This window comes from Mustela putorius, unplaced genomic scaffold (genome assembly GCF_011764305.1).
Source record: "Mustela putorius furo isolate JIRA1106 unplaced genomic scaffold, ASM1176430v1.1 tig00000139_pilon_pilon_pilon, whole genome shotgun sequence".
NCBI lineage: Eukaryota > Metazoa > Chordata > Mammalia > Carnivora > Mustelidae > Mustela > Mustela putorius.
The window spans coordinates 13,587,120-13,612,641 of NW_025421293.1; the positions used below are offsets into that span (position 1 = coordinate 13,587,120).

Consider the following 25,522-nt stretch of genomic DNA (forward strand, 5'->3'; position numbering starts at 1 on the left):
GAAGCAGCGAGGCCCTTCTGTGCCCACAAGGTGCACCCGGGGGCAGGGAGGAGTGGCCACCGGGAGAGGAGGCTGCCGCCATACCCACCTTCATCAGAACTGTTTAGATGGGTGCTGAAGCTGCTTCGGAAGGCTCGGGAGTCACCATACACGTGATGTCTTGACCGCGGAGTATCTTTAGCCCCATGTGGGACTCACGGGGACCGGGGACGGATACAGAGCTCGAAGGCAATACAGTCCACTTTGTATGTTTATTAACAAAAACCAGGCCCCTAGGGAGCCATGGTGTGTCGATACCCAGTTCCACTCACATAACGTGTGCCACCGCCCCGGGGACTGTCCCAAAGTGCTCCCCACCCCTCCAGCCTCCTTAATGCCAGAAGGAACCTCTGTTCCTCCAAGTTTTATTCTCACAATGTTCCCCTCCAGCAGCTGGCTTTCAAACCACTGTCCCTTTGCAGCCTGGAGGCAGAGCAGACAGGCCGCCACCCCCATGGCCCAGGCTCCGCCCCGAGTGCTCCCTCCCCACATCCTAGCTTCTCCACTACCATCTGGAGACCCACCTTTTGCAGAAGACAGAAGGAAACTGGGAAACAGGTAACGTGACCGAGGCAGCAGGAGGGCCCGTCCAAGCCATGCTCATGGATAGGGCAGGTTCCCATTCACCCCAGCTCTGCCTGACGGTTCACCCCCTCCCTGTGAACCTGGGGGGTGGCTGTGCTGAGGTACAGGAGCAGCGGCATTTTGGGGTGCTCCCGGAGGTCCTGGGCCCGTGGGCCTGAGCCCCAGGAGCCAGCCCTCCATGCAGCCGACCTTCCTTCCTACAGACTCTGCCCCCAATGCAAATGCCTTAGCTCTAAGTGCAGGGTTGGGGCTTTAAGGCACGAACGAAGGTTGGGGGCTGTGTTCACGGCAACAGCTCCCCAGGCACAAGCCTTCCTCTGCTGGCTTCTCCCCATTTCCCTCCCTGACCTCCTGGTCATGGAGATGCCTGTGGCCCCCAGGACCCTGACCTGGAGCCCACACCTGCGCTCAGTGCTTTGCGGGCCTGGGACCCTGTGCTCCTACCTGGAGTCTGCAGACAGGAAGCTTCAGGCCTGCTTGCTGGGGAAGGAGATCCTCGAAATGGGTTGTATTTTGCAGCTTTTCTTAGGAAAGCCCCCAGACTGTAAAGCTAGCCCCAGAGTGTAAGAGCACCCCTGTCTGGTCTCTTTCCAGGAGGGAGACGTAGCTGTAGGCGCACTGCTGGGGGCCGGGAACCTTCCCTCTGCTGCTACACAGACACACAGAACTAGGACGGAGCTGGCAGACACCCATGCACGCCCAAGCTTCAGCTCAGGAAACGTGTGACAGAAGCAAAGGGACACAGACACCCCAGATAAGCTGGCCACCTCGGCCCAGCCCTCATGAAAAGGAGTCCAAAGAGTCCACGACGACCCCGTAAATGCCAGGATCTGAGACCCCAGCGGCGCCCCTTGTCCGCAGCCCACACTGCTCTCACCACTGCAGGGGACAGCAGGTGACCAGGTCAGGGGCACGGAGGGCCTCGGTCACTGCGACCCTGCCCGGCAGCCTCTGCAGGCACCGCGTGCAGCCTGAGGCTCAGAAGGCTGGGCCAGCCCTGCCTGCATGGGGTTGGCCAAACCGTAAGCCCCTCACTTCCCCCGGGGCATGCAGCCTGGCTTCTGCCCCAGGCAGCCTCTGCTCCAGTGGGGCGGGCGAGGGAGGCCCAGAGTCCCCAGTGCCGTCCATGCTGGGCCTGAAGACTCTCTGCTGGTACCCTGGGGACCGGACCCAGGACTGCCGCTGATCCTGGGGGTGCACGGCGACAGACGGATGGGCTTCCGGGTTAATTCTCCTCGGCTCTCCAGCGACAGGGGGACGACCCCGCCCTGGCCAGTCTGCGCGTGCTCAGCTTCCTCCGCAGGGAGGAGAGCGTGCCCCCCAGGACCCTGCGCAGCCCCAGGCCGTCGCGGCTGCAGGGCAGGCCGGGCCGGGGTGCGGGGAGCTGCCCCGTGAACATCCCCCACCCGGCCAAGGCATCCACAGCCCCGTCCACCTGGGCCAGATCCTCCTCTGTCACCTCCCGCTCCAGGGCCCGGATGCACAGCGCCAGCCACTGCCCGTGCTCCTCGATGGCTTCGCACGGGGGCCCGAGCTGCGGCGGGCTCTCAGGGATGGCCAGCGAGCCCAGCCCCTCCTCGTGCTCCAGCTCCGGCCCCACAGAGAAGCTGTGGCTCCCCGCGTCAGGGGTTAGGGGCTCCGACAGGCTGCTGCCCGGCTCTGACGCGCTCCCGCAGCTCAGACCCGAGTCTGTGCTGCCGGGCAGGGTGTCCGCCGCAGACGCCGCCCCCGCATCCTGGCTGGTTCGAGGCCGCATCCCCGCTTGAGTCCAGGCGTAAAGTCTCTGGGAGGGAGAGACAGAGGCTGGGCTGTGTGGCTGCCGCCACTTGAGCCAGAGTGCTGCCCTAAGACCCAGCCCCTTTGTGGGGGACCACCCTGCCCCCACCAGCCCGGGCCCCCCAGGGCTCCCGATGCAAACACTCAGAAGCCGCGCATGCCTGAAGTTCAATTTAACTCACACTGTATTAAGAGCAATAAATACTCAGAACTTCTCCTGCACATGGTCTTACTTTTCTGATCTTTGCTCTCACTTCCGTCTGGTGTCTGCATGGTGAACACACCTGTGACCACGTGCTAGATAGCCCTTCCCAGCACTGCTCCCAGTATCCCCCACACCCCTCTGAGGCTTGGTCGGTGTTTCCAGCACCCCACTGACCGGAACAAGGGCACAGCAAGGACTGTTCCCCGCCCAGCCCTCCATCAGCACTCGGTCACTGCCAGAGCGTCCAGGGACCGACCCGGGTTCCAGGGCCCCCGTCCTCCTCCTCCTCTGAGACCCTCCAGTCACATGGGTGAGGCTCCAGAACAGGCTCCCTTCCTGGGCAGGGGTGTGTGCAGAAGGGGGGAGCGCCGGGTCAGGGGAACGCAGGCCCGAGGAGGGACACAAGTGAAGACACCCCTGCTTTTCATCAGCCAGAGCCAGCCACCTTCTCTACACGTGCCCTGCAGCGTGAGCCCCCGCCCCCTAAGTCCTCAGTAGGGCTGTGTTGGGGGGGGGCCTTCCACCTGGACTGGAGAGCCCATTTCCCAGTCACCCAGAAAAGATCTGCATCGGGAGGCATCTCTGGGACTTGGAAACACCCAGCCTGCTAGGTCAGCAGTCGTCAAAGTGGGGTCCCTGCGCGGCAGCACTCCTAGGAGCCTGAGAGAGGCAGGCCCTCCCGTCCAGAGGGGCGAGGTCAGAAACTCCCTCCTGCCTGAGAACCTGTCCAAAATGGAGTCTGGCATTCCCCACCTTCACCAGAAAACCACCACTTATCGCCTCCCCCAGGACAGTGGTGAAGCCCTCTCCCTGGGTCCCTGGGCCCCTGGACGGGTCTGGGACCCTGCTGCGGGCAGCGCCTTGAGGCGACAGCAGAGGGCAGCATTGACCCGCAAGCTTGGCCTGGCCACCTCCCCAGCGCCTGCAAGGGCTTCCTCCTCCCAGGGGCTGGCCTGGCAGACTGGGGGGAAGCTGGAGGGGGCGGCTTGGGCCCTGTGCGATGCCGGAGGGGCCCTGAGCAGATGCAGGAAGTGTTAGGATAGGCCCAGCACCTGACCAGCGCTCAGAGAGCGTGGCCTGAGAGAGAAAAACCATCTGCCCCTCTTCCCTCCCACAGAGCAGCAACCTGATAGCCACAGCCCCCATCACTGGGTGCAGACCGTGGGCCTGGCGCCCGGCGAGGGCCATGAACACTGCCCAGCACCAGCAGGAGGCCAGGAGGTTGGCACAGGGGTCTGTTTCACTTGGCCTGAAGGTCTCGCCCACAGGGCCCAACTCTCGGCCTGCTGCCCCCTGATACCATGCACGAGGCCTCCTAGGGCACTTAGATGCCCTCTCTCCCTGCCAGCGCGCCGGCGGCTCACCTTGTACCTGTCGACAAGCTTGAAGCCGAGGACGTGCTGCAGCTTCCGCAGACAGATAGGACAGAGGTCCAGGGGCCGCCGCAGGGCCTCATCCAGGCTGAGCGCCCCCTGCATGAGGCAGTGCAGCCAGCGGCAGTTCCCCAGCCCCAGGAGATGGCAGAGCTCATGACATGTGACCTGAGGGAGACCACATAGCAGCATTGCCCTTGCCGCCGTGACCCTGGCCACCAGCCAAGCCCCCAATGCTGGGGTCGGCGCCCACAGGAGCCCCCATGGCCAGGAAGCAGGCCCTGTGCCCTCGCCCCTGCTCCCGACGGCACAGGGCACAGGTGGGCAGCTCCGGAGCACCCAGGGCCCACCCAGCACGGGAGCTGGGGCAGCAAACAGGTTCACACCCCAACCCTGCCTACTCCCAGCTGCGTGAGCTCAGGCAAAGGTGTGGGCGGCTCCAAGCCCTGTTGTCTGTGCTCTGGACAGCCTGGCCTTCGGCATGGGGCTGTTTGGAGCGCTCAGGCCCTTCTGGCTGATTGCCCATCCTCAGCTGTGGCCTGAACTCACCAGAGCCCCCGGGCCTTCCATCCTCTTGCTGCCCCATCTCCTCCCCCCCCCCCCCCCCCCGCCCCGTGCACTGACCCCACGCCCTGGCCTCCCTGCCCACCTTGCAGCACTGGACCATCCCCAGGGCACTGAAGCACACAGTTGGGCCTCCGTCCTGCCCGGGAGTCACAGGGTCATCTGTGGCCACCTCCACCAAGGCTGGATCAGAGGCGCGGGGTCCCGATGGCAAGAGATCCCCCGAGAACCGGGCAAAGCTGCAGACGCCTACCTCTGGGAGAAACAAGACACAAGGCGGCATCTCATGGGGAGCCTGGGAGCAAAGCCACCCTGTCCTTGGGATACATGGGTTCTGGAGCCCGGCCCTGCCAGCGCGCCTCCACAAAGGCCACCGCGAGGTCCCTGCCCGAGAGGAGGCAGGACTTGGGGGTGTGCATTCTGGAACAGTTTCCAGGTAGGGTGTTGTCCTCCCAGGAGAGTTAGGGCTCCCATACACTTGCTGCCCCACCCCTGCACCCCAGGGTGCGCCCACCCACCCCTAAGCACGGCTGGGGCAGGGGCTGCCGGGGCGCCGGCTCACCGTGGCCTGGAAGGAACTTGCCGAAGGTGAAGCTCCAGGCCTCGCAAGGGTACAGGTCAGACAGCGTGAGGCCCAGCACGCACAGCGCATCCCCCGGCTTGCTGTTCTTCAGGAAAGACAGGATGCCGTCTGCAAGGGGAGAGGGCCCGAGGGGCGGTGAGGGGGCGGCCGGGCCCCTGTCTCCCCAGCCCAGGTTCCGGACTGTTCTCTTCCTCTGCCTGTGGCCAGGCCCTCCCTAAGTCAGGTACAAGCTGGCCACATTCCACAAGAAGCTCATGGTCCGAGGTGGGAAGTCCCAGCAGCCACACTGCACAACACAGAGCAGGAGCCACAGGCCTGGGCCTCAGGGTCAGGCAGCCGGGGTCACGTGAGCAGGCCCTCAGGGTCTCCATTTCCAAAACTCAGAAGAGCTGGCTCGGACGGGGTAGTTGAGAGGCCCAGATACATCCCAGTGGGGACGCCAGGAAGGCCACTTGACCAATGGGACCAGTGTTCAGGGGACAGTGCCCCGGCAGCCACCAGATACAGCAAGAGCCCCAGAGACCCATGTATCCGAGTCCCCAGGGCCTGTGAATGTGCTGCCTCATAAAGCAGCAGGGATGCTGTGGACATGATTAAATTAAAAGCCTTAAAAACCAGAAGTTACTCTGGATTTTCTGGGTGGGCTCAGGGCAGTCATTAGGGTCTTCAGAGGACGAGGCAGAGAGGATCAGAGAGACCTGAAGGTGATGGTGGTGGGCAGAGACACAGCAGTCCAGGACCGAGCCTCGAGCAGGGCTGTGTCCCGTAGGCAGGGGCAAAGAGCCAGCAAGGTCTAGGACCAGAAGAGGGTCTCAGTGGCCAAACCTGAAACCTGGCACACAGGAAGGACCCACCAGCATCAGGACAGCACATGCCCCAGCCAAGAACTCCCTGCCCCCCTGAAAAGTCCATGCCCGTAATGGGCTCCTTGTTAATGCACACTGAGGACTGTGAGCTCGCCTCCTGCCGAGGAGGACCAGATAAGCCGAGTGAAACGCAAAAAGGCTTCTTAAAGTGTCCTAGGTAGGGTGGCAATGGCCACAGGGGACACCAAGCCCATCCTGGGGATGGGGGGGGTACAAAGCAAACTTTTCTCCTGGTCACGGTGGCGACTAGGTTACAGGTGTGGTCGTCAAGGCTCACAGAGCTGTTACAAAGGGACAATTTCCCTACACGTGAATTATGCCTCCGTAAACAGGATTTAAGAAAAACCAGAGACCTGATGAGAAATCAGAACAGGGATGAGGGGAGGGGGGAGGATTGGAGCAGGAAGCTTAAGGCTGAGCTGCTTCTGGGATTGGTCCGGGTGCGGGGAGTGCAGGCTGGACTCCCAGGGCCGTGGGTGGCCCGGAAAAACTGCCCGCCTCTGTCTCGGGCACCACCTGCCCGTACCTGGCAGAGGACATCCAGAAGCCTCCCTAGAGCCGATCACATCGTCCCAGGCCACGAGTTCTTCTCAAAGTTAAACTAACTTTCCAATTAAGATGGCTAACGATGAAAAATAACAAGAGATGCCGACAGGAAGGCAGAGCGAGCAGAGAACCGCGGGCGCGCTCCAGGTGGTGGAAGCAGCCCCCAGCAGCCCCGTTCATGGTTTGAATACAGAGCTTAAATTCCAGCAGGAAGTCGGTATTTTTAGAAGTGACACTGCTCGTTTGAGAAAGAATCCATGAGAAACTATAGAAATGCACAAGAGGAGACGTGAAATGCAGAATTCGGGGCACGGGGTCACGGCGTGCATGGTGCGGTGGAGGGGATCGGTCAGGGGCACCAAGAAGGTACCAGACCAAGGGGAGGTAACGCACAGGGGAGGTATTGCACATCCAGGTAGAGCCCCGAGTGGGAAGGAAGAGCACCGCTGGGGGTTCCCGTCGCTGACGAAAGACCCCGGTGCACCCCAGACGTGGCATTTGCCCCTGCTGGGGGCCCCTAGACTTGTGTCGGGCTGTCCCATGCATCTGAGATCTGAGAGCCTCCGGTCCATCTGTGCCACACACACCCCCCCCCGCCCGCCGCTCTTGAGCTGCCTGGGGATTTGCGGGGGCACAGGGAGGGGTCTTCTGGACGCACACAAGACTAAAGGCTGGAGCGAGGCCGTGCAATGCAGCGGGCAGCCGGAGGAGGGCTTGCTTCACCGGCCTGGTGCGCCCTGGGGCTTCCCCGTGGACTCGGGGCTGGGAGTCCCGCCCCACACCCGCGGGAGAGGGAAGGCAACTCTGCCCCACCCTCCCCCTCCCAAGGCTGGGAAATAGAGGCTCCCCCAGCAAAGAGGGGGAAGGGATTCCTGCCTCCCCCCGGGGGTCTTCCTCCCGCCCTCTGCCTCCTGGAAAGGGCCCCATGCGAAGTGGCAGAGGCTGCGCCCCGCCGCGCTCGCCCACCTGTGTGCAGCTGGAGCCTGTCCGAGTCCTGGCTGGGACGCGAGCAGCAGTGAATGGACGCGGCCGCCACCGAGGGCAGGCAGCGGACCTGCAAGCCCAAGAAGAAGGCCTCCGTGCAGTTCCTCAGGTGCTCCAGCAAACCGCTGCCCGCCGGACCCTCGCTCAGATCTGGGGGCGGGGCAGTGCATCAGCCGCCTGGGCCCCCACCGGTCACACCCAGCAACCCCCCCAGTACCCAGCACCCCAGCACCCCAGCACCAGTGTGCCAGCACACAGCACCCCAGCACCCAGCACACCCCCAGTGCCAGGCACCCCAGCCCCCAGCAACCCAACACCCCGGCCAGCACCCCCCACCACACCCCAGCACCCACCAGCATCTCTGCTAGCACCCCAGCACCAGCACCCCAGCACCTCAGCCAGTGCCCCAGAACCCCAACACCCCCACTAGCATCCAGCACCCTGCCAGCACCCCTACAAGCACCAGTACCCCAGCCAGCACCCCTGCAAGTACCCCAGCACTGCAGCCAGCACCTAGTAACCTCCTGTCAGCACCACGGCACCTCTACCAGCATACAGCATCTGCCACTAGCACCCCTGCTAGCACCCAACACCCCCGCTAGCACCCAGGACCAGCTATTAGCATCCCAGCACCACCTGCCAGCCAGCACCTGAGCACCCCTGCCAACAATTCTGCTAGCACCCAGCACACCGACCAGCACCCCAGCAACCCTGCCAGGATCGAGTGCCCCCTCCAGCGCCCAGCACTCCCACCAACATCCAGCACCACTGCCAGTACCCCAATACCCTCACTAGCACCATAGCAACACAACCAGCACCCCAGCACCTCAGCAAGTGCCCCAGGACCCTCACTAGCACCCAGGAACCCGCCAGCATCCCTGCTACTATGTAGCACCCTAGCACCCACATTATCACCCAGCACCAAGTACCCACACCAGCAAGGACATACACCCAGCCAGCACCCCTGCTGACACCAAGCACTCCAGTACCCCACCAGCAATCCGGCACCCCCGCCAGCATCCCCGCTAGTACCCAGCACCCTAGCACTCCCACTAGCACCCAGCGCTCCCACTAGCACTCCCCCACCCCAACCCCTGCCAGCATCCTGTGAGCACCCAGCACCCCAGCACCACACCAGTAACCAATACCTCCAACACCCCAGCACCCCCACTAGCACCCCAGCAATCCCACCAGAACCACTGCTAGTACCCAGCACCCCAGCAACCCTGCCAGCATCTCAGCACTCCCACCAGTACCCCAACAACCCCATCAGCACCCCAGCATCCCCCACTAGCACCCCAGCACATCCTGCCAGCACCCCTGCCAGCAATGTTGCTAGTACCCAGCACCCCAGCACCCCCACCAACACTTCAGCAACCCCACTGACACCTCAGCACCCCTGCCAGCCCCCCTGCCAGCCCCCTGCTAGCACCCAGCAACCCCACCAGTACCCTAACACCACTACCCACACCCCAGCACACCGCTAGCACCACCATTAGCACCACCATTAGCACTCCAGCACTCCCACCAGACACCTGACACACCCACCAGCATTCCAGCAACTCCCGCCAGCACCCTGCTAGCACCAAGCACCCCAGCACCTTCCACCAGAACCCTAACATCCCCACCAGCATCCCAGCACACGTGCCAGCACCCCTGCTAACACCAGCACACCAGCAACCCCACTAGCACTCCAGCAACCCCACTAACACCCAGCAACCCCGCTAGGAACCCAGCTTATTGCCAGCACCCCAGCACCCCTGCCAGCACCTCAGCACCCCTGCTAGTACCCCTCTAACACCCAGCACCCTAGGACCCCTGTCAGCACCTCAGCACCCCCACCAGCACCCAGCACCACCATCGCCCCAGCATTGCCCACAGGCACCCCCTGCCCCCACCAGCACCCAGCACACCCACTAGCACTGCAGCACCCCAACAGAACCCCAGCACCATTTGTAACCCAGCACCCCCTACCAGCACCCCAGCACCCTCACTAGCACCTCAGCACCCCCACCAGCACTCCTGCTAGCACCCAGCACCCCCACCAATGCCCCAGCAGCCTTGCCAGCACCTCAGCACCCCTGCCAGCACCCTGCCTGCACCCAGCACCCTAGCACCCCGCCAGCACCACTGCTAGTACCCAGCACCCCAGCACCACTGCCAGCATCTCAGAACACCCGCCAACACCCCAGTACACACCACTAGCACCCAAGCACCCCCCACCCAGCACCCCATCAGGCACCAAGCACTCCAGCATTGCTGATGGCTCCAAGCACCCCAGAATCTCTGCCAGCACCCCAGCAATCCCACTAGCACCTAGAACCCCCACAAGCAACGCTGCTAGTACCCAGCACCCCAGCACCCCGCCAGCACCTCAAACCCCTGCTAGCATCTTAGAACCCATAGCAGCATCTCAGCACTCACACCAGCACTCAGTACCCCCACTATCACCCAGCACCCCCAGCACCGTATCACCCCTGCCAACACCCCTGCTAGCACCCAACACCCTAGCACCCCCACCAGCACCTCAACACCCCACCAGGACCCAGACCCCCACCAGAATCCAGCAACCCTTTTGTATACCAGCAACCCCCGCCAGCACCCTAGCACCCCCACCAATACCCCAGCAGCCCCACCAGCACCCCTGCTAGTACCCACCACTCCACCAGCAACTCAGCACCCCCACCAGTGCCCCAGTACCCTCACCAGCACCCCAGCACCCCTTCCAACACCTCAGCACCCCTGTCAGCGACCAGCACTCCCACTACTATAACCCTAGCACACTAGAAACCCCACCAGCACCCTCATTAGCACCCCACCACACCCACCTAGCACCCTAAAACCATTGCCAGCATTCTAGTACCTCCCACTAACACCCCTGCTAGCACCCAGCACTCCAGCACCCCTGCCACCACACCAGCACCCCCCAGAACCCCAGCACAAACACAAGCTCCCCACCACACCCCACCAGCACCCATGCTATCACCCAGTACACAGCCAGCACCCCCACAAGCAACCCAGCAACCCCACCAGCACCCTGCTAGCACCCAGCACCCCAGCACTCCCACCAGCACCCCCACCAGTACCCTAACACCCTCGCCAGTATCCCAGAACTATCTGCCAGCACCCCTGCTAGTACCCAGGCCCCAGCAATCCCATCACCATCTGAACATCCCACCAGCTCCACAGCACACCCGCCAGCAACCCAGCACTCCCACAAGCACCCTAACATCCCCGCCAGCACCAGAGCACCCCTCTTAGCATCCAGCACCCCTGCGAGCACTCTGCTAGTACCCAGCATCCCAGCACCACCACCAGCAACTCAGTACCCCCACCAGCACCCTGCTAGCACCCAGCACACCCCGCTAGTACCCAGCGCCCCCACCAGCATCCCAGAACTCCTGCTAGTACCCAGCACCTCCTCCAGCACCCCAGGACCCCCAGCCAGCACCTCAGCACCCCTGCCAGCACCCCTGCCGGCACCTAGCACCTTAGTACCCCCATCAGCACCCCAGCAGCCCCCAAGACACCCCTGTTAGCACCCAATACTCCAGCACCCCCGCCAGCACCTCAGCACCTCCACTAGCAACCCTGCAACCCCACCAAACACCAGCACCCCCACTCGTACTGCAGCACCACCACCAACACCCCAGCACCCCCACTAGCACACCTGCTAGCACCCCAGCACCCCTGCCAACATCCCTGCTATCACTCAGCACCCCAGCATCCCTGCCCACCCCTACTATCACCCAGCACCAAGTACTCCTGCCAGCACCCCAGCACTCCCTGTCAGCACCCTGCAAGCAACCAGGACTCCAGCACCCCCACCTGCATCCCAGCACCTCCTGCCAGGACCATGGCTAGCACCCAATGCCCCAGCACCTCCACCAGCACCTCAGCACCCCACTACCACACAAGCATCCCACCAACACCCAAGCACCCCAGCACCCCCACCAGCACCCTAACAGCCCACCGGCCACCCAGTGCCCCCCTCCAGCACCCTGTTAGCACCTAGCACCCCAGCACCCACACCAGCACCACCTGCCAGCACCCATGCCAGCACCCCTGCTAACACTCAGCAAACCAGTACCCCAGTACCCCACAAGCACCCCCATACCCCCAACAGCACCCTAGCAGACCTGCTAGAACCCAGCACCCCCACTAGCACTGCGCTAGTACCCAGCACCCCAGCAGCACCACCACCACCTCAGCACCCTCACAAGCACCCTGTTAGCACCAGGCACCCCCACCAGCACCCTAACAACTCCATCTGCATCCCAGCACCACCCTCCAGCAACCTGCTAGTACCCAGCACCCCCATTAGTACCCCAAACCCTCCCACCAGAACCCTAACATTCCCACCAGTATGCCAGCATACCCCATCAGCATCCCTGCTAGCACCCAGCACCCCAGCACCCCACTAGCACCCCAGAACACCCCCCAGCACCCTAACACCCTCATCCACATCCCAGCACACCCCATCAGCACCCTTGCTAGCATCCATCATCCCAGCACCCCTGCTAGCTCCTGTACTAGCACCAGCACCCCTACAAGCACCCAGTACACTAGCAACACTGCCAGCACCCAGCAACACTGCCAGCACCCAGCAACCTCCACCAGCACCTCAGCATCCCCACCTGCACCCAGCACCCCCACCAGCACCTCAGTATCCCCTCCAACACAACACCCCTTCCAGCACCCAACACCCCCAGTATCTCCACAGTACCCCAGCACCCCCACCAGCATCCTAAGACCCCCGCCAGCATCCCAACACCTCCGCCAGCACCCCACTAGCACCCAGCGCCCTGGCAAGCACCTCCACAAGCACCCCAGCACCCCCACAAGGACCCATGCTATCACCCAGTACCCCAGTACCCCTACCAGCACCTCAGCAGCCCCGCAAGCAAGCACCCCTGCTAGCACCCAGCACCCTAGCACCTCCACTAGACCTCAGCAATCCTGCCAGCTCCCAGCACCCCCTAGTACCACAGCACCCCCATAAGCACCCCAGCACACCTGTTAGCACCCCAGCACCTCCACCAGCACCCCAGCACCCCACCAGCATCCCTGTTAATATGCAGCACCCTAGTACCCACGCCAGGACCTAATAGCACCCAGCACCCTAGCACCCCCACAAGCACTGCAGCACCCTCAGGGCACCTCAGCATCCCCACTAGCACCCCATAAAACCCACCAGCACCCCAGCACTCCCACTAGCATCCCAGAACCCCCACCAGCACTTCAATACCCCGCCAGCACCCCAGTACCCATATCACCACCCCTGCCAGCACCCAGTGTCACCTCCAGCACCCAGAACTCTGACAGCACCCAGCAGGCCCTCCAGCACCCCCAGGACACTCAGTAGCACACAGAACCTCATACCCAGAACCCATGCTATCACTCAGCACCCCGCCAGCACCCCAGCACCCCCCACCAGCACCCCAGTAACCCCACTATCACCCAACACCCCCACCATCAAACCTGCTAGTACCCACCCCCCCCAGCACCCTGCTAGCACCCAGCACACCAACACCACAACCAGCACATCCCACCAGCACCCTAACACCCCCACCATCATCCGAACACCACCCGGCAGCACACCCCTAGCACCCAACACCCAGCATCCCCACCATCACCTCAGCACCCCTGCCAGAACCCCAGCATTCCCACACCCCGCCAGAACCAGAGCACCCCTGCTAACACCCAACACCCCAGCCACGCGCCAGTACCTCAGCACACCTGCCACCATACCAGCACAACCACAAGCACTCCAGTACCTCCATGAGGACCCATGCTATCACCCAGCAGCCCAGTACCCCCGCCAGTACCTCAACACACCCAGCAGCACCCCTGCTAGCACCCAGCAACCCCACCAGCATCCCTGCTATGATCCAGCACCCCAGCACTCCCGCCAGCACCCTGCAAGCACTCAGGATGTCAGCACCACCACTAGCACCTCAGTCCCCCCCACCAGCACCCTAGCACCCCCACCAGAATCCCAGCACCTCCTGCCAGCACCGCTGCTAGCACCCAGCACCCACAACACCCACAACAGCACCCTAACACCCCACCAACATCCGAACACCAGCTGTGTGCTGGTGCCGGCATCCCTGCACCACCCTGCTAATACCCAGCACCCAGCACTCCAGTACCCCAGCCAGCATCTCAGCATCCCGCTAGCAACCAACACCCCGCAAACCCCAGCAACCCCACTAGCACTCCAGCATCCCCACCACCACCACTGTTAGTACCCCACACCTCAGGACCCCTGCCAGCCCCTCAGCACTCCTGCCAGAGCCCTAGTCACACTGCCAGCACCCCAGCAACCCCAGCCAGCACCTCAGCAACCCCACTAGCACCCAGCACCCTGCCAGCAGCCCAGCTAATGTCCAGCACCCCGCCAGCACCCAGCAACCCTATTGTACCCCAACACCCCCCACCAGCACCTCAGCACCCCCACCAGCACCCTCGCAACCCCGCCAATACCCCAGCATCCCCGCCAGCACCGCAACAGCTCTGCTAGCACCCCTGCTAGTACCCACCACTCCTGCCAGCAACTCAGCAACCACGCCAGTGCCCCTCCAGCACCACAGAACCCCTGTCAGCAACAACACCCCCACTAGCACCATAGCACACCCCCACTAGCACACTAGAACCCCACCAGGACCCTCATTAGCCCTCCAGCACACCCAGCCAGCACCCTAACACCCCCGCCAACATTCCAGCACCTCCCGCCAGCATCCCTGTTAGCACCGAGCCCTCCAGCACTCCTGCTACTAAACCAGCACCCTGCCAGCACCCCAGCACACCCACAAGCATCCCACCATGCCCCACCAGCACCCATGCTATCACCCAGTACACAGCCAGTACCCCCACTAGCACCCCAAACCCTCCTTCCAGAACCCTAACATTCCCACCAGCGTCCCAGCATGCCCCACCAGCACCCCTGCTAGCATCCAGCTCCCCAGCACCCCCACCAGCACCCCAGCATCCTAAGACCCTGTCCACATCCTAGCATACCCCACCAGCACCCCTGCTAGCATCCAGCACCCCAGCACCTCCACTAGCACCCCAGCACCACACCAGCACCCTAAAACCCCACTGGCATCCCTGAACCCCCCATGAGCACCCTGCTAGCACCCAGCACTCCAGGACCCCACTAACACCCATGCAACCCCGCTAGCCCCCTGCTAACACCAAGTACCCCAGCAACCCCACCAGTACCCCAGCACCTCCTCTAACACCACAGGCCCCCCGCCAGCACCCAGCACCCCCACTAGCACCACAGCACACCCACTAGCACCCCTGTACCCAAGCAAGCATCCCAGCACCCACTACCAGCACCCCAGCAGCCCTGCCAGCATCCCTGCACCCCCTGCCAGTGCCCTGCTAGCACCCAGCACCCCAGCAGTCCCACCAGCACCCTAAACCCAAGCCGGCATCCCAGCACCTCTCGCCAGCACCCCTGCTAAACCCAGCACCCTAGCACAACTGCTAGCACTTCAGTAACCCCTGCCACCACCCCAGTACAAACAGAAGCACCCCAGTACCCCTACAAGGCTCCATGCTATCACCCAGCAGCCCAGTACCCCCACCAGCACCTCAACAACCCCGCCAGCATCTCTGCTATCACCCAGTGCCCCAGCATCCCTGCCAACACTCCTGCTAGCATCCAGCACTCAAGCATCCCGCCAGCACCCCAGCACTCGCAACTAGCACCTTGCACCCACCCAGGACCCCAGCACCCCAACTAGCACCCCAGCAACTTCTGCCAGCACCCTAGCCCCCCACCAGCACCACTGCTAGCATCCAGCACCTCAGCACCCTTGCCACCATACCAGCACCCAAGCCAGCTCCCAAGCACACCCACAAACACCCCAGCGTACCCTGCCAGCACCCGTGCTATCACCCAGCACGCCAGTACTCTGCCAGCGCCCCCACCAGCACTCTAACATCCCTTCCAGCATCCCAACAACCCCCACAAGCACCCCTGCTAGCACCCCAGCATCCCCACTAGCACCCCAAAACCTCCCACCAGCATCAGCACACCCCACCAGTATTCCTACTAGCACCCAGTACCCCAGCACCCCATCAGCACCCTAAAACCCCACTGACATCCCTGTACCCCCCACCGGCACCCTGCTAGCACCCAACACCCCAGCACCCCACTAGCAACCATGCAAACTCTGCCAGCACCCTAACACCTTCACCGGCACCCCAGCACCCCCCACTAGCCCCCTGTTAACACCAAGCACACCAGCACCCCCACCAGCACACCAGCATCCCCAGCACCCAGCACACCCACTAGGATCCCTGCACCCACACAAGCATCCCAGTCTCCACTGCCAGCACTCTAACACCCCCACCAGCATAACCATACCCCCGCAAGCCCTCCTGCTAGCACCCAGCAACCGATCGCCCCTGCCAGAACCTCAACACCCTGCCTGCACCCCAGCAACCCCACCAGGATCCCAGCACTCCACAAGCACTCCAATACCCCCACCAGCACCTAAGCATCCCTGCTAGCACCCAGCCCCACCACCAGCACCTCAGCACCCCTGCAAGCACTGTTAGCACTCAGAACCCCACCAGCACCCTAACACCCTTGCCCATATCCCAGCACCTCCCTCCAGTACCCTGCTGCACCCAGCACCCCCAATAGCCCTCCAAAACCTCCACTAGCACCCTAACACCCCTGCCAGCATCCCAGCACCTCACCAGCACCCTGTTAGCACCCAGAACCCCAACACACCCACTAGTACCCCAGCACTCCCACTAGCACCCCAGCACACTACCAGTACCCTAAAATCCCACTGGCATCCCTGCACTCCCCACCAGCATCCTGGTAGCACCCAGGACCCCAGCACCCCACTAGCATCCATGCAAGCTCTGCCAGCACCCTAACATCCCCTTCGGCACCCCAGCAACCCCCACCAGCCCCCTGCTAACACCAAATACCCCAGTACCCCTGCCAGCACCAAAGCACCCCTCCAACACCACAGACCTCCTGCCAGCACCCAGCACCCCCACTAGCACCACAGCATACCTACAAGCACCCCTGGACCTGCACAAGCACGCCAGCACCACCCACCCAGCACCCTAACACCCCTGCCAGCATCCCCACACCCCCAACACCCTGCTAGCACCCAGCACTCCCGCCAGCACCTCTGCAGCACCTCAGCACCCCCACCACAACCCCAACTGCACAAGCACCCCAGTACCCCAAGGACACATGCTATCACCCAGCACCCCAGTACCCCACCAGTGCCTCACCCTAGCATCCGCCAGCACATCAGCAACCCCGCCAGCACCCAGCACCCCTATCAGCACCTCAGCACCCCACCAGCATCCCTACTAGTATGTAACAACCTAGCACCCACGCCAGCACCCCTGCTAGCACCCAGCACCCTAGCACCCCCACAAGCACCACAGGACCCCTGCTGACACCCCAGCACCCCCACTAGAACCCTATCCAACCCACCAGCACCCCAGCACTCCCACTAGCACCCCAACACTCCCACAAGCACTTCAACACCCCCACCAGCACCCCTGCTACTACACAGCACCCCAGCAACCACCACCCCCCTAGCACCCACCACCAGCATCCCAGCACCCACATCAGCACTCCTGCACTCCCACCAGCACCAATCTCACCCTCAGCATCCAGCACCCCACCAGCACCCCCGCCACCACCTCAGCACCCCCACCAGCACCCCAGTAACCCCAATAGCACCCAGCACCCCCACCAGCAATCATCCTAGTACCCAGCACCTCAACATCCCCACCAGCACCTCTGCCAGCACCCAAGCACACCTGGCAGCCCCCCAACACCCCCAGCCAGCACTCCAACACCCCCCACCAGCACCCCTGCTAGCACTTAGAACCCTAGCACCCCTGCCAGCACTGCAGCACCCTCGCCAGTGCCCAAGCACCCCCTGCCAGCAACACAGCACCCACTGCCAGCACCCCTGCTAGCACATAGCACCCTAGCACCCCCCACCAGCAGCCCTGCTCACACCCAGCACCCTAGGACCCCCACCAGCACCTCAGCACCCCACCCCAGCACTACACTAGCACCCCCAACAGCACCCCTGCTAGCCCCCAACACCACAGCACCCCTGTGAGCAATCCTGTTAGCTCCCAGGACCCAGCACTCCCACTAGCACACCTGTACCCCACTAGCATGCCAGCATCCACACCAGCCACCCAGCACCCCTGCCAGCACCCCAGCACCCCAGCCAACACTTTAGCAACCCACCAGCAACCATTACCCTCGGCAAACCTCAGCAGCCCCACCAGCACCCCAGCACTCCCGCCACCACACTATTAGTACCCCATAATCCAGGACCCCTGCCAGCACCTCAGCACTCCTACCAGTGCCCTAGTAACCCTGTCAGCACCCTAGCGCCCCCTGCCAGCACCGGAGCAAACCTGCTAGCACCCAGCACCTGAACCAGCAACAGAGCTAGTACCCAGCACCCCAGCACTCCCAACAGCACCCAACACCACCATCACCCTAGCATCTCTTGCCAGCACCCCGACAGCACCACCAGTACCCCTGGTAGTACCCAGCTAGTACCCACCACCCCCGCAGCAACTCAGCAAACCCGCCAGTGCCCCAATACCCCCGCCAGCACCCCAGCGGCCCCCACCAACACCCCTGCTATCACCCAGCATCCCAAAACCCCTACCAGCACCTCAGTACCTCTGCCAACACCCCAACACCCCTGCCAACACCTTAGCATCCCCACTAGTACCCCTGCTAACACCAGAGTACCCCTACCAGCACCCCTGCTATCACCCAGCACCAGCACTAGGACCCCAGCACCCACTTAGCACCCTAACACCCCCGCCAGCATCCCAGCACCCCCCGCCGGCCTCCTGCTAGCACCCAACAACCCAGTACCCCCACTAGTACCCCTGTACCTCCTGCCAGCACCCTAACACACCCACCAGCACCCCCTGCCACTCCCCTGCTAGCACCCAGCAACCCAGCACCCCTGCTTGCACCCAGCACCCCGTCAGCACTCCTGCTAGTACCCAGCACCCCAGTGCCCCCACCAGCACCCCAGCACCCCTGCCAACACCCCAGCACCCCCACTGGCACCTTTTCTAGCACCCTAGCACCCCCACCAGTACCCCTGCTATCACCCAGCACCCCAGACCCCGCCAGCACCTCAGCACTCCTGCTAGCACCCCTGCTGGCACCTAGCACCCTAGCACCCCTGCCAGGACCCCAGCAGCTCCTGCCAATACCCTAGCATTCCCTCTAGCACCCCTGCTAGCACCCAGCACCCCTGCCACCAACCCTATCACCCAGCACTCCCGCCAGCACCTCCACCAGCACCCCTGCTAGTACCCAGTACCCCAGAACCCCCACTAGCACCCCAACAACACCCCCACCAGTACCCTAGCACCCCTGCTGGCAACCCAGAATCCCCTGCCAGCACCCCAGCACCCCCGGCAGCCCCCTAGCTAGCACCACAGCACCTCTGCCAGCACCCCTGCTAGCACCTAGCACATCAGCATCTCTGCCAGCATCCCAGCACCACCCCCCAACAACAAGCAGTCCAGCATCCCCACCAGCACCTCAGTGCCCCCAGCAGCACCCAGTAGTCCAGCACCCCTTCCCCCATCGTCCCATCCCCACTGGTCCAAGAAGGCTGGAACATTTTTTAAGGGACAAAGAAAAATGGAGGAAAGGCCAATGCCCAGAGGAAAGATAAGAAGTCTGGGGGGCAAGGGAGCTCCGGGAAGGGCAGCAGGGACTCACCCAGGGTCACACAGCCCATAAGGCTGGCAGGGAGGGGGCAGCAGAGGCGGGTCAGAGAGGCCCCTCGGGATTAATGCTGCAAAAAACCTGCCTGGCAGGAGCAGAGTGGGACACAGGGAGGGTGCCGGTGAGGCCGGGCGGGCGAGGTGCCCTTTGCGAGCCCCCACCAGGCTGTGTTGCAGGAGGACAGAGGGGCACAGACCCGGGGTGGCACCCTGGAGGGCCTGGGACTGGCTGGATGGAAATGCAGAGCCCCGGGCCACCTCAGATCCAGAACTACGTTCACGAGGTGCCCGTGATCTGCTCACATGGGCACAGGAAGCCCTGGGGAGTCACTAGCAGGTGACAAGGAGCCAAGTACATGGTTTGGGAGTGATGGGTGGAGGCAGCATCTCCAGGCATAGCTGCAGGGCCACGGAGAAGGAGGGGTGCCTGTGGGCCTCTGGTCCCACAGGGCAGGCGGGACACGCAGGTTCTCCTGCCTATTCCTCCTCTGCAAAGCCAGGTCCTCACCTGCCCCGGTACCCTCTGCCGGCCCGCACCCCCACATCCAAACCCCTGGCGCTGTCCCGTTCCCGGCAGGGCCCACCTGGGGTCTGGACACAGAGTCGCTACCTAGATCCAGAGTCCAAGTTCCCCGCGGGGCCCTGCTGGCTCGGAGCTGCCTCCCCCAACCCCCACAGGCCCCCCAAGCCTGGTACCTATGGGCTGTAAGTAGATGTGCTTGCGGGCCAGGCCCGGCCTCCGGGCTGGCAGGGAGGCGTGGAAGGTCTGGAAGTCCTCGGGGGCCTCAGGGCGGCTGAGGAGCCAATCGAAGGCAGAGCGGATGAGCAGGGAGCAGAAGAGCGTCCTCTGGGGGTTGTAGGCCTCGGCCAGGAAGAGCCTCTCGGCAGGGGTGAAGGTGGCCACGTAGCGCTGCTGCAGGGTGGGATCAGTGGACACCAGCGCCTCCTTCAGGGCCCGTGGGCCGAAGCTGAACTCCTGGGCCGGCCTGCACTGCAGCATGGCGGGCCTGGCCTCTCCGGGCAGCCCCTGCTGTGGCCCATGGACACCCTTGGGGACGGTCACCAGCTCTTCCAGAACCTTCTGCAGGCCGATGGGAACCACCGAAAGCTCCCCTCCAACAGGTGCTAGGCCAGCGTCCTGGGGCTCCCAGCTCTGCCCTGTGTGGGGTCTCCTTGAGACAGCAAGGAGCTGTGGCACGGACACATCCAGGCCTGGCGGCACCCTGGGGAGAAGCGGATAGCCCCCACTGAGCACATGCGGCCCTCCCACCCGGCAGGGAACAGAAGGACGTATGTCCTCCTCCTCTAGCCCCCAGCCCCTGTCTCCATGGAGACCCAGCACCCACTCCCCCACCCCACCTGCCCTCAGACGCCGGGGGAAGGGCCTCCCCAAGAAGAAACCCAGTCGTTCCTGTCCCTCTGTGCACCCCATCACCTGGGGCCCCGCAGCACCTCCTTGTGCCAACTGGAGGCCTTCCGGGCAGGTCCCCGCATGCCCGAGGATGGAAGCCTGCTCCCCGAGTCGCCCGGCCGGCCAGGAGCCCGCACAGCACCGGGCCCGGAGGTTTCCCCGCACACGCGAGGCATGGGCACACGTGCCAACCACAGAAAGCTATAAATATGGTGATGGGGCCAAGCCACAAAGAGCGCTTTAAGGGCTGGAACCGACAGGGCGGGGAGAGCAGACACAGGGGAGGACAGATGGGCTGGGAGAAGGGGACAAAGTCCCTTCACAGATCAGCGTTCTCCTTGCGAGTCTGAGTGCGCACGCGAACATCCGAGCTCATGGGAGACGGGGCCCCTTCCCTGCACAGGCTCCCTGAAATGCTACCACGTTTCCGGTGGACGGCAGGCTCCTGTCTCCATCCAGAGGCGTGTGCCGTGGGCAGGGGAGCCTCGCACAGCAGAGGGAGCTGACGACGGAGGAAGCCAGAAGACGAACGTGTAACAGAGCAGAGCACGGCGGGGTGGGGGGCGGGGATCAGAACGCAGAGGAGAACAGCACTTGGCCCGCTCTCCGTTTAGAAAGTCAAGCCAGCGATGCAAAACCCCAAAACAGGAACGGGCCTTGTTTTGGGCGGAAGAATGGAGAAATGAGCCCACACCCCCTTTGGCTAACCCTGACTTAAAACATTCATCTGGAAAACACACACACAGGCACGTGTGTGCACAGACATCTGTGCAAACCCACACCAATATACACACGTATACACCATGGCATCCTCTGGAATTCCCAAGTTTTCTTGGAACATATATCCGTACAGATACCCTGGCCTGTTTTCCGGAGTTCCTGGAGGAGTCGGGGGCCGGCCGGGACGGAGAGCCCTCAGAGGCACATCTTTCCTTCTGCGTGTGTGTTTTAAGAACAGAGATCAGGCCTGATTCTGCACGCAAGCTTAAGTCCTTTCGATTTTGTATATGATGAGCATTTCCCCAAGTCCTTCGACATTCTGTGGAAAAAAGCCATTTTAGGGGGGCGCCTGGCTGGCTCAGTTGGTTCAGTGTCCAATTGTTGATCTCAGGGTCAGGAGTCTGAACCCCATGTTGGGCTCCACGCTCAGCGTGAAACTACTCTTTAAAGAAATGCTGTTTCTTCCTGACTGCCCCTCCAAAATGCCGTGATGGACGTCTTGGTACACAGATCTGAGTTTATGTCCTCAGGAGAGATTCCCAGAAGGCACCACATGTCCGTATGGCCCCACTGTTTTTCAGAACCGTCTTGCCAATGACCCTTGAGCTCGAAGGGGTCAGCAGCCAATACAACTCGCCGCTGAGTCCCAAGTGGGGCCGTCTCCACTTGAACCCTGGGGGAGGTGGGACTGTTGCTACCCACATTTCCAAGAGGGAGCCGACGATGTAGAGCCACCCAGCTGGGAACAGTCGGTGGGGGGGGGGCAGGAATGCACCTATAGTGGGCTTCATCACCCAGAGCAGTGGGAGCTACCACCACCCAGAGCCCCGGGAACCCCCATCACCTGAAGCCGCATCGCCCAGAGTGGTGGGCATCCCATCACCCAGAGAGGTGGGCCCCCATCAGCCGGAGCAGCAGAAGCCCCCATCACCTGGACCAGCAGGGACCCCACCTTCCCCACCGGACTCCAGCACAAAGCTGGCAATTTGCAACAAGGTATAGACATGTAGCTGCCTGGAGAAAGCATCAGCTGCACGAACACACAGACCAAATCACACGGTCTGGGGAGGGGCCCTCACAGGCAGGCTCTCCATGGAGCCAGAAGGACCCAAGAGAAGATCTGGCTTTCCGGAGGTGGTGTTTGGGGGGGGGGTGCAGCACAGGGCACACAGGGTCAGCTTCCCTCCTTCCTTTGTCCGTTCCATTGGACGGACAGTCCGTGAGCACCTGCTCACCCATGGGGCTTGGCCAACTCCCCCTGGACCAAACAGGCACAAGTCCCTGGCCTTCGGGAGCTTAAATTCCAGCGACGTAAGGCAGACAGTACAAGGTAGCAAAAGTGGATACCAGGTAGGGGGTGTTAAAAGAGGAAAAATGGCCCCGGGGAGAAAAGGCAGAGCTGTCTGGGGGCCCACTGAGAAGACGATGCCCCCAAAGCCTGGAAGTGGCCAGGGAAGTTCTGGGGCCTGTGTCCCAAGTGAAGGAGCAGGTGCTAAGGCCCCGTGGTAGCTTCAGGGGCAGCGAGACCAGTGTGGTGGGAGGAGAGATGGAGAGACAGGCGCGGATAAGGCCGTGCTGAGAGCTCTGGCCTCCCCCTGAGGGGGTGGGGGGGTGCTCCGTGTGCACATCTTGCCCACCTACCCCCCAGTGGGCCAGCACCATACTGTGCAGACGCTGGACCCTCTGGCCAGCTTTCCACGTGGGTTGTGAGCTCCTCGCCATCCAGGGCTCTGGGGGTCGGGGACAGAGGGTGCTCAGGAGACCCTGGTTGAGGGAGCCCTTTGACTTTCAACTCTATGGGCCTCAGTGTCCTCCTGGGCAGGAGGGAAAAGGCACCATCCCAGGCGGGGGACGGGGGCCTGCCTTGAGCCCCCGACACCATGCACACTCACGGTTTATTTCTGGACATGGGTGCCCTGACCCTGTTCCTCCGCCCTCGCCTCTCCCCACACCTTCCACTCACGAGCGTTCTCGGGGCACCCGGTAAGACTGTGACACATTCCCACCAGCTGTAACCACCCCCAGTCATTCCCTTGCTGCCCCAGCCGGCTTGGGATCCTTCCATCATTGACAGCAGTCTAAAAACTAGCTCTCAGCGCAGCCTGGCTTTCCTGGACGCTTGGGAGGGCCTGTGTCAAGGGCAGACGGAAGCAGCCCCAGTCGGCAACCCGGCCCCCTGCCAAGTCCACACCCTGAGCTCCCCAGGGCCTCCATCCTGTAAACCCCAAGCTCGGTTTTTGACCCAACACCTCACGAGGACCCACAACTACCCAAAACGTAGCTGCCAGTATTCACCCACTGTATAAGCCGAGGAGACGCAGGCCAGAGAGGGGAAGCCACCTGCCCGGGGATGCACAGCTCCATGGCTTTGGAAGAGGCTCTCCTGCCTCCCGCGACAGTGTGCCTCACTCTGGGCCTCATTTCCAGGTCCTCCTCCCCGCCCTGCAGGGGCTACCGTGTCAGTGTGCTCGCCCACATCCCCCGCACCACACTCCGCTCTGGGGTCCATGGCCCCCGGACGCCCCCCCAGCCCAGGCACAGCCCCAGGAAATCAAGAATGCCTCCTCTGTACCAAACATCCAACAGCCCTGCCACGTCGGTCCCCGGTGGGAATCGGACCCAAACTGTAAACCTTGGGCTCAGTTCCGCCGTCCCCACAGAACCCAGTCCCGTGGCACGGGAAAGGCCCAGAAAGCGCGTCTGGGAGCCTCAGGCACAGACCCGGGTGCCAGAGTTTGGGGAAACGTGGCCTGCAGTTCTGAAGGAGGCTGGCCAGGCCCCGTGCGCAGCCCGCGATGCCTCTTGGGGCTTCGCCACGCAGACAGACCACGGGGATCCCCAGGAGCTCTGGCACACGTGGGCTAAGCCGCCGACAGCGACCGCCTCTGAACTTAGAACCGAGACACGTGTCAAACACAAGGACAAAGTTCTGCCACCTTCAGCACACGCCCCCACATGTGGCATCACGTGGCCCCTGGAGAAGCCCGCCTACGTGTGAGGAAACAGCCCATTAGGCCTCAGCTTTGTTGCGAGAACAGTTTTGGCCTCGTGGATCCCGCGTAGGGAGTCCAGGATCTACTGAGAACCATGGTCTTCTCCCCGAACCTCCTTCCCTGAGACTCCTGCACACCTGCGGGCAACTATATGGGGGGGATGGGGCTGGCGCCAGCCGGCGAAACCCCATGCACCCTATCCTGGCACCGGCCCCAGCCCCACCAGCCACCAGGGGCCCAAAGAGCCTGGGAGGAACAGCCACACTGGTCTCAGACGCGCTCAGGCTGGCAGGTCACTGGGACCTGAGGCTCCAGCTTGGGCACAAGTCTGTTGGAGTCCTTCTGTCTTTCCGTGCCGGTCCCGGCTGTGCCACCCTCTGGCACGCTCCTCTGCGTGTGGGTGAGGGCAGCAGGACACGGGGCACGGGACACACCTGACCTCCTCCTGCATCGTCCCACGGGAGCCTCTCTGATGTGCGATGTCGCGGGCACTGTGATGGTCCCAGGGCCTCAGACGGAGCCACATGGCTGGATGGCAGCCAGCCCGTGTCTCTGAGCCATGCCTCACGATGGAGCCCGAGCTCCTATGTGCTGACTGCGTCCCCGAAGCAGGGAACGTTGAACTGTGGACATGGGGTGGGACGTGTCCTCTCCTGAGGGCAGGGATGACTCTGCACGGCCCTTCCACACTGGGGCCTTGGCCATGCTATTCAGCCGACCCCTCCGAACCTCTAGGGTGCCCATGTCCCCTGTCCCAGCCTCTGCTTTGCTGGAAGGACAGGCTGCCCAACCCCACAGCACTGCTTGTCCCCGTCGGACTGGACAGAGGCCCGAGCCTCTGGGCAAGAAACACTCTGATTCTTGTTATTCTGAATACGCTCGGCACAACAGCCCAGCAGCTGCAGGGAGCCCTTCAGGAGCCCGGGGCCCAGTCCTCGGGGGTCTAGAGCAGCTCCACGCGAAAGGCACGGTGACGGCTTCGTGCTGCTCCGAGGGCTTCCGTTTGCCGAGGGGGTAACCCAGGGCTTAGAGCAGAGGGGCGGAGGTCCAGGAGTGGGACCCGGGTCTCCTGCTGCGGCTCCCTTCACCGGTGAGCCCT

At 62.9% G+C, this 25,522-nt stretch overlaps 1 protein-coding gene across 1 annotated transcript in view; it reads right to left on the reverse strand.

Annotated features, from left to right (window-relative positions):
- Positions 1-232: 232 nt before the first annotated feature.
- The window catches only part of AMZ1 (archaelysin family metallopeptidase 1), a 33,826-nt gene continuing 8,536 nt past the window's right edge, over positions 233-25,522 (reverse strand). The window contains exons 2-7 of the mRNA XM_013047770.2: positions 19,996-20,522; positions 7,504-7,671; positions 5,105-5,233; positions 4,628-4,797; positions 3,970-4,146; positions 233-2,407 (exon numbers count right to left, since the gene is read on the reverse strand). Coding sequence (XP_012903224.1) covers positions 1,850-2,407; positions 3,970-4,146; positions 4,628-4,797; positions 5,105-5,233; positions 7,504-7,671; positions 19,996-20,299 — 1,506 coding nt within the window. The 5' untranslated portion in view covers positions 20,300-20,522 and the 3' untranslated portion in view covers positions 233-1,849. The remainder of the gene's footprint in view (positions 2,408-3,969; positions 4,147-4,627; positions 4,798-5,104; positions 5,234-7,503; positions 7,672-19,995; positions 20,523-25,522) is intronic.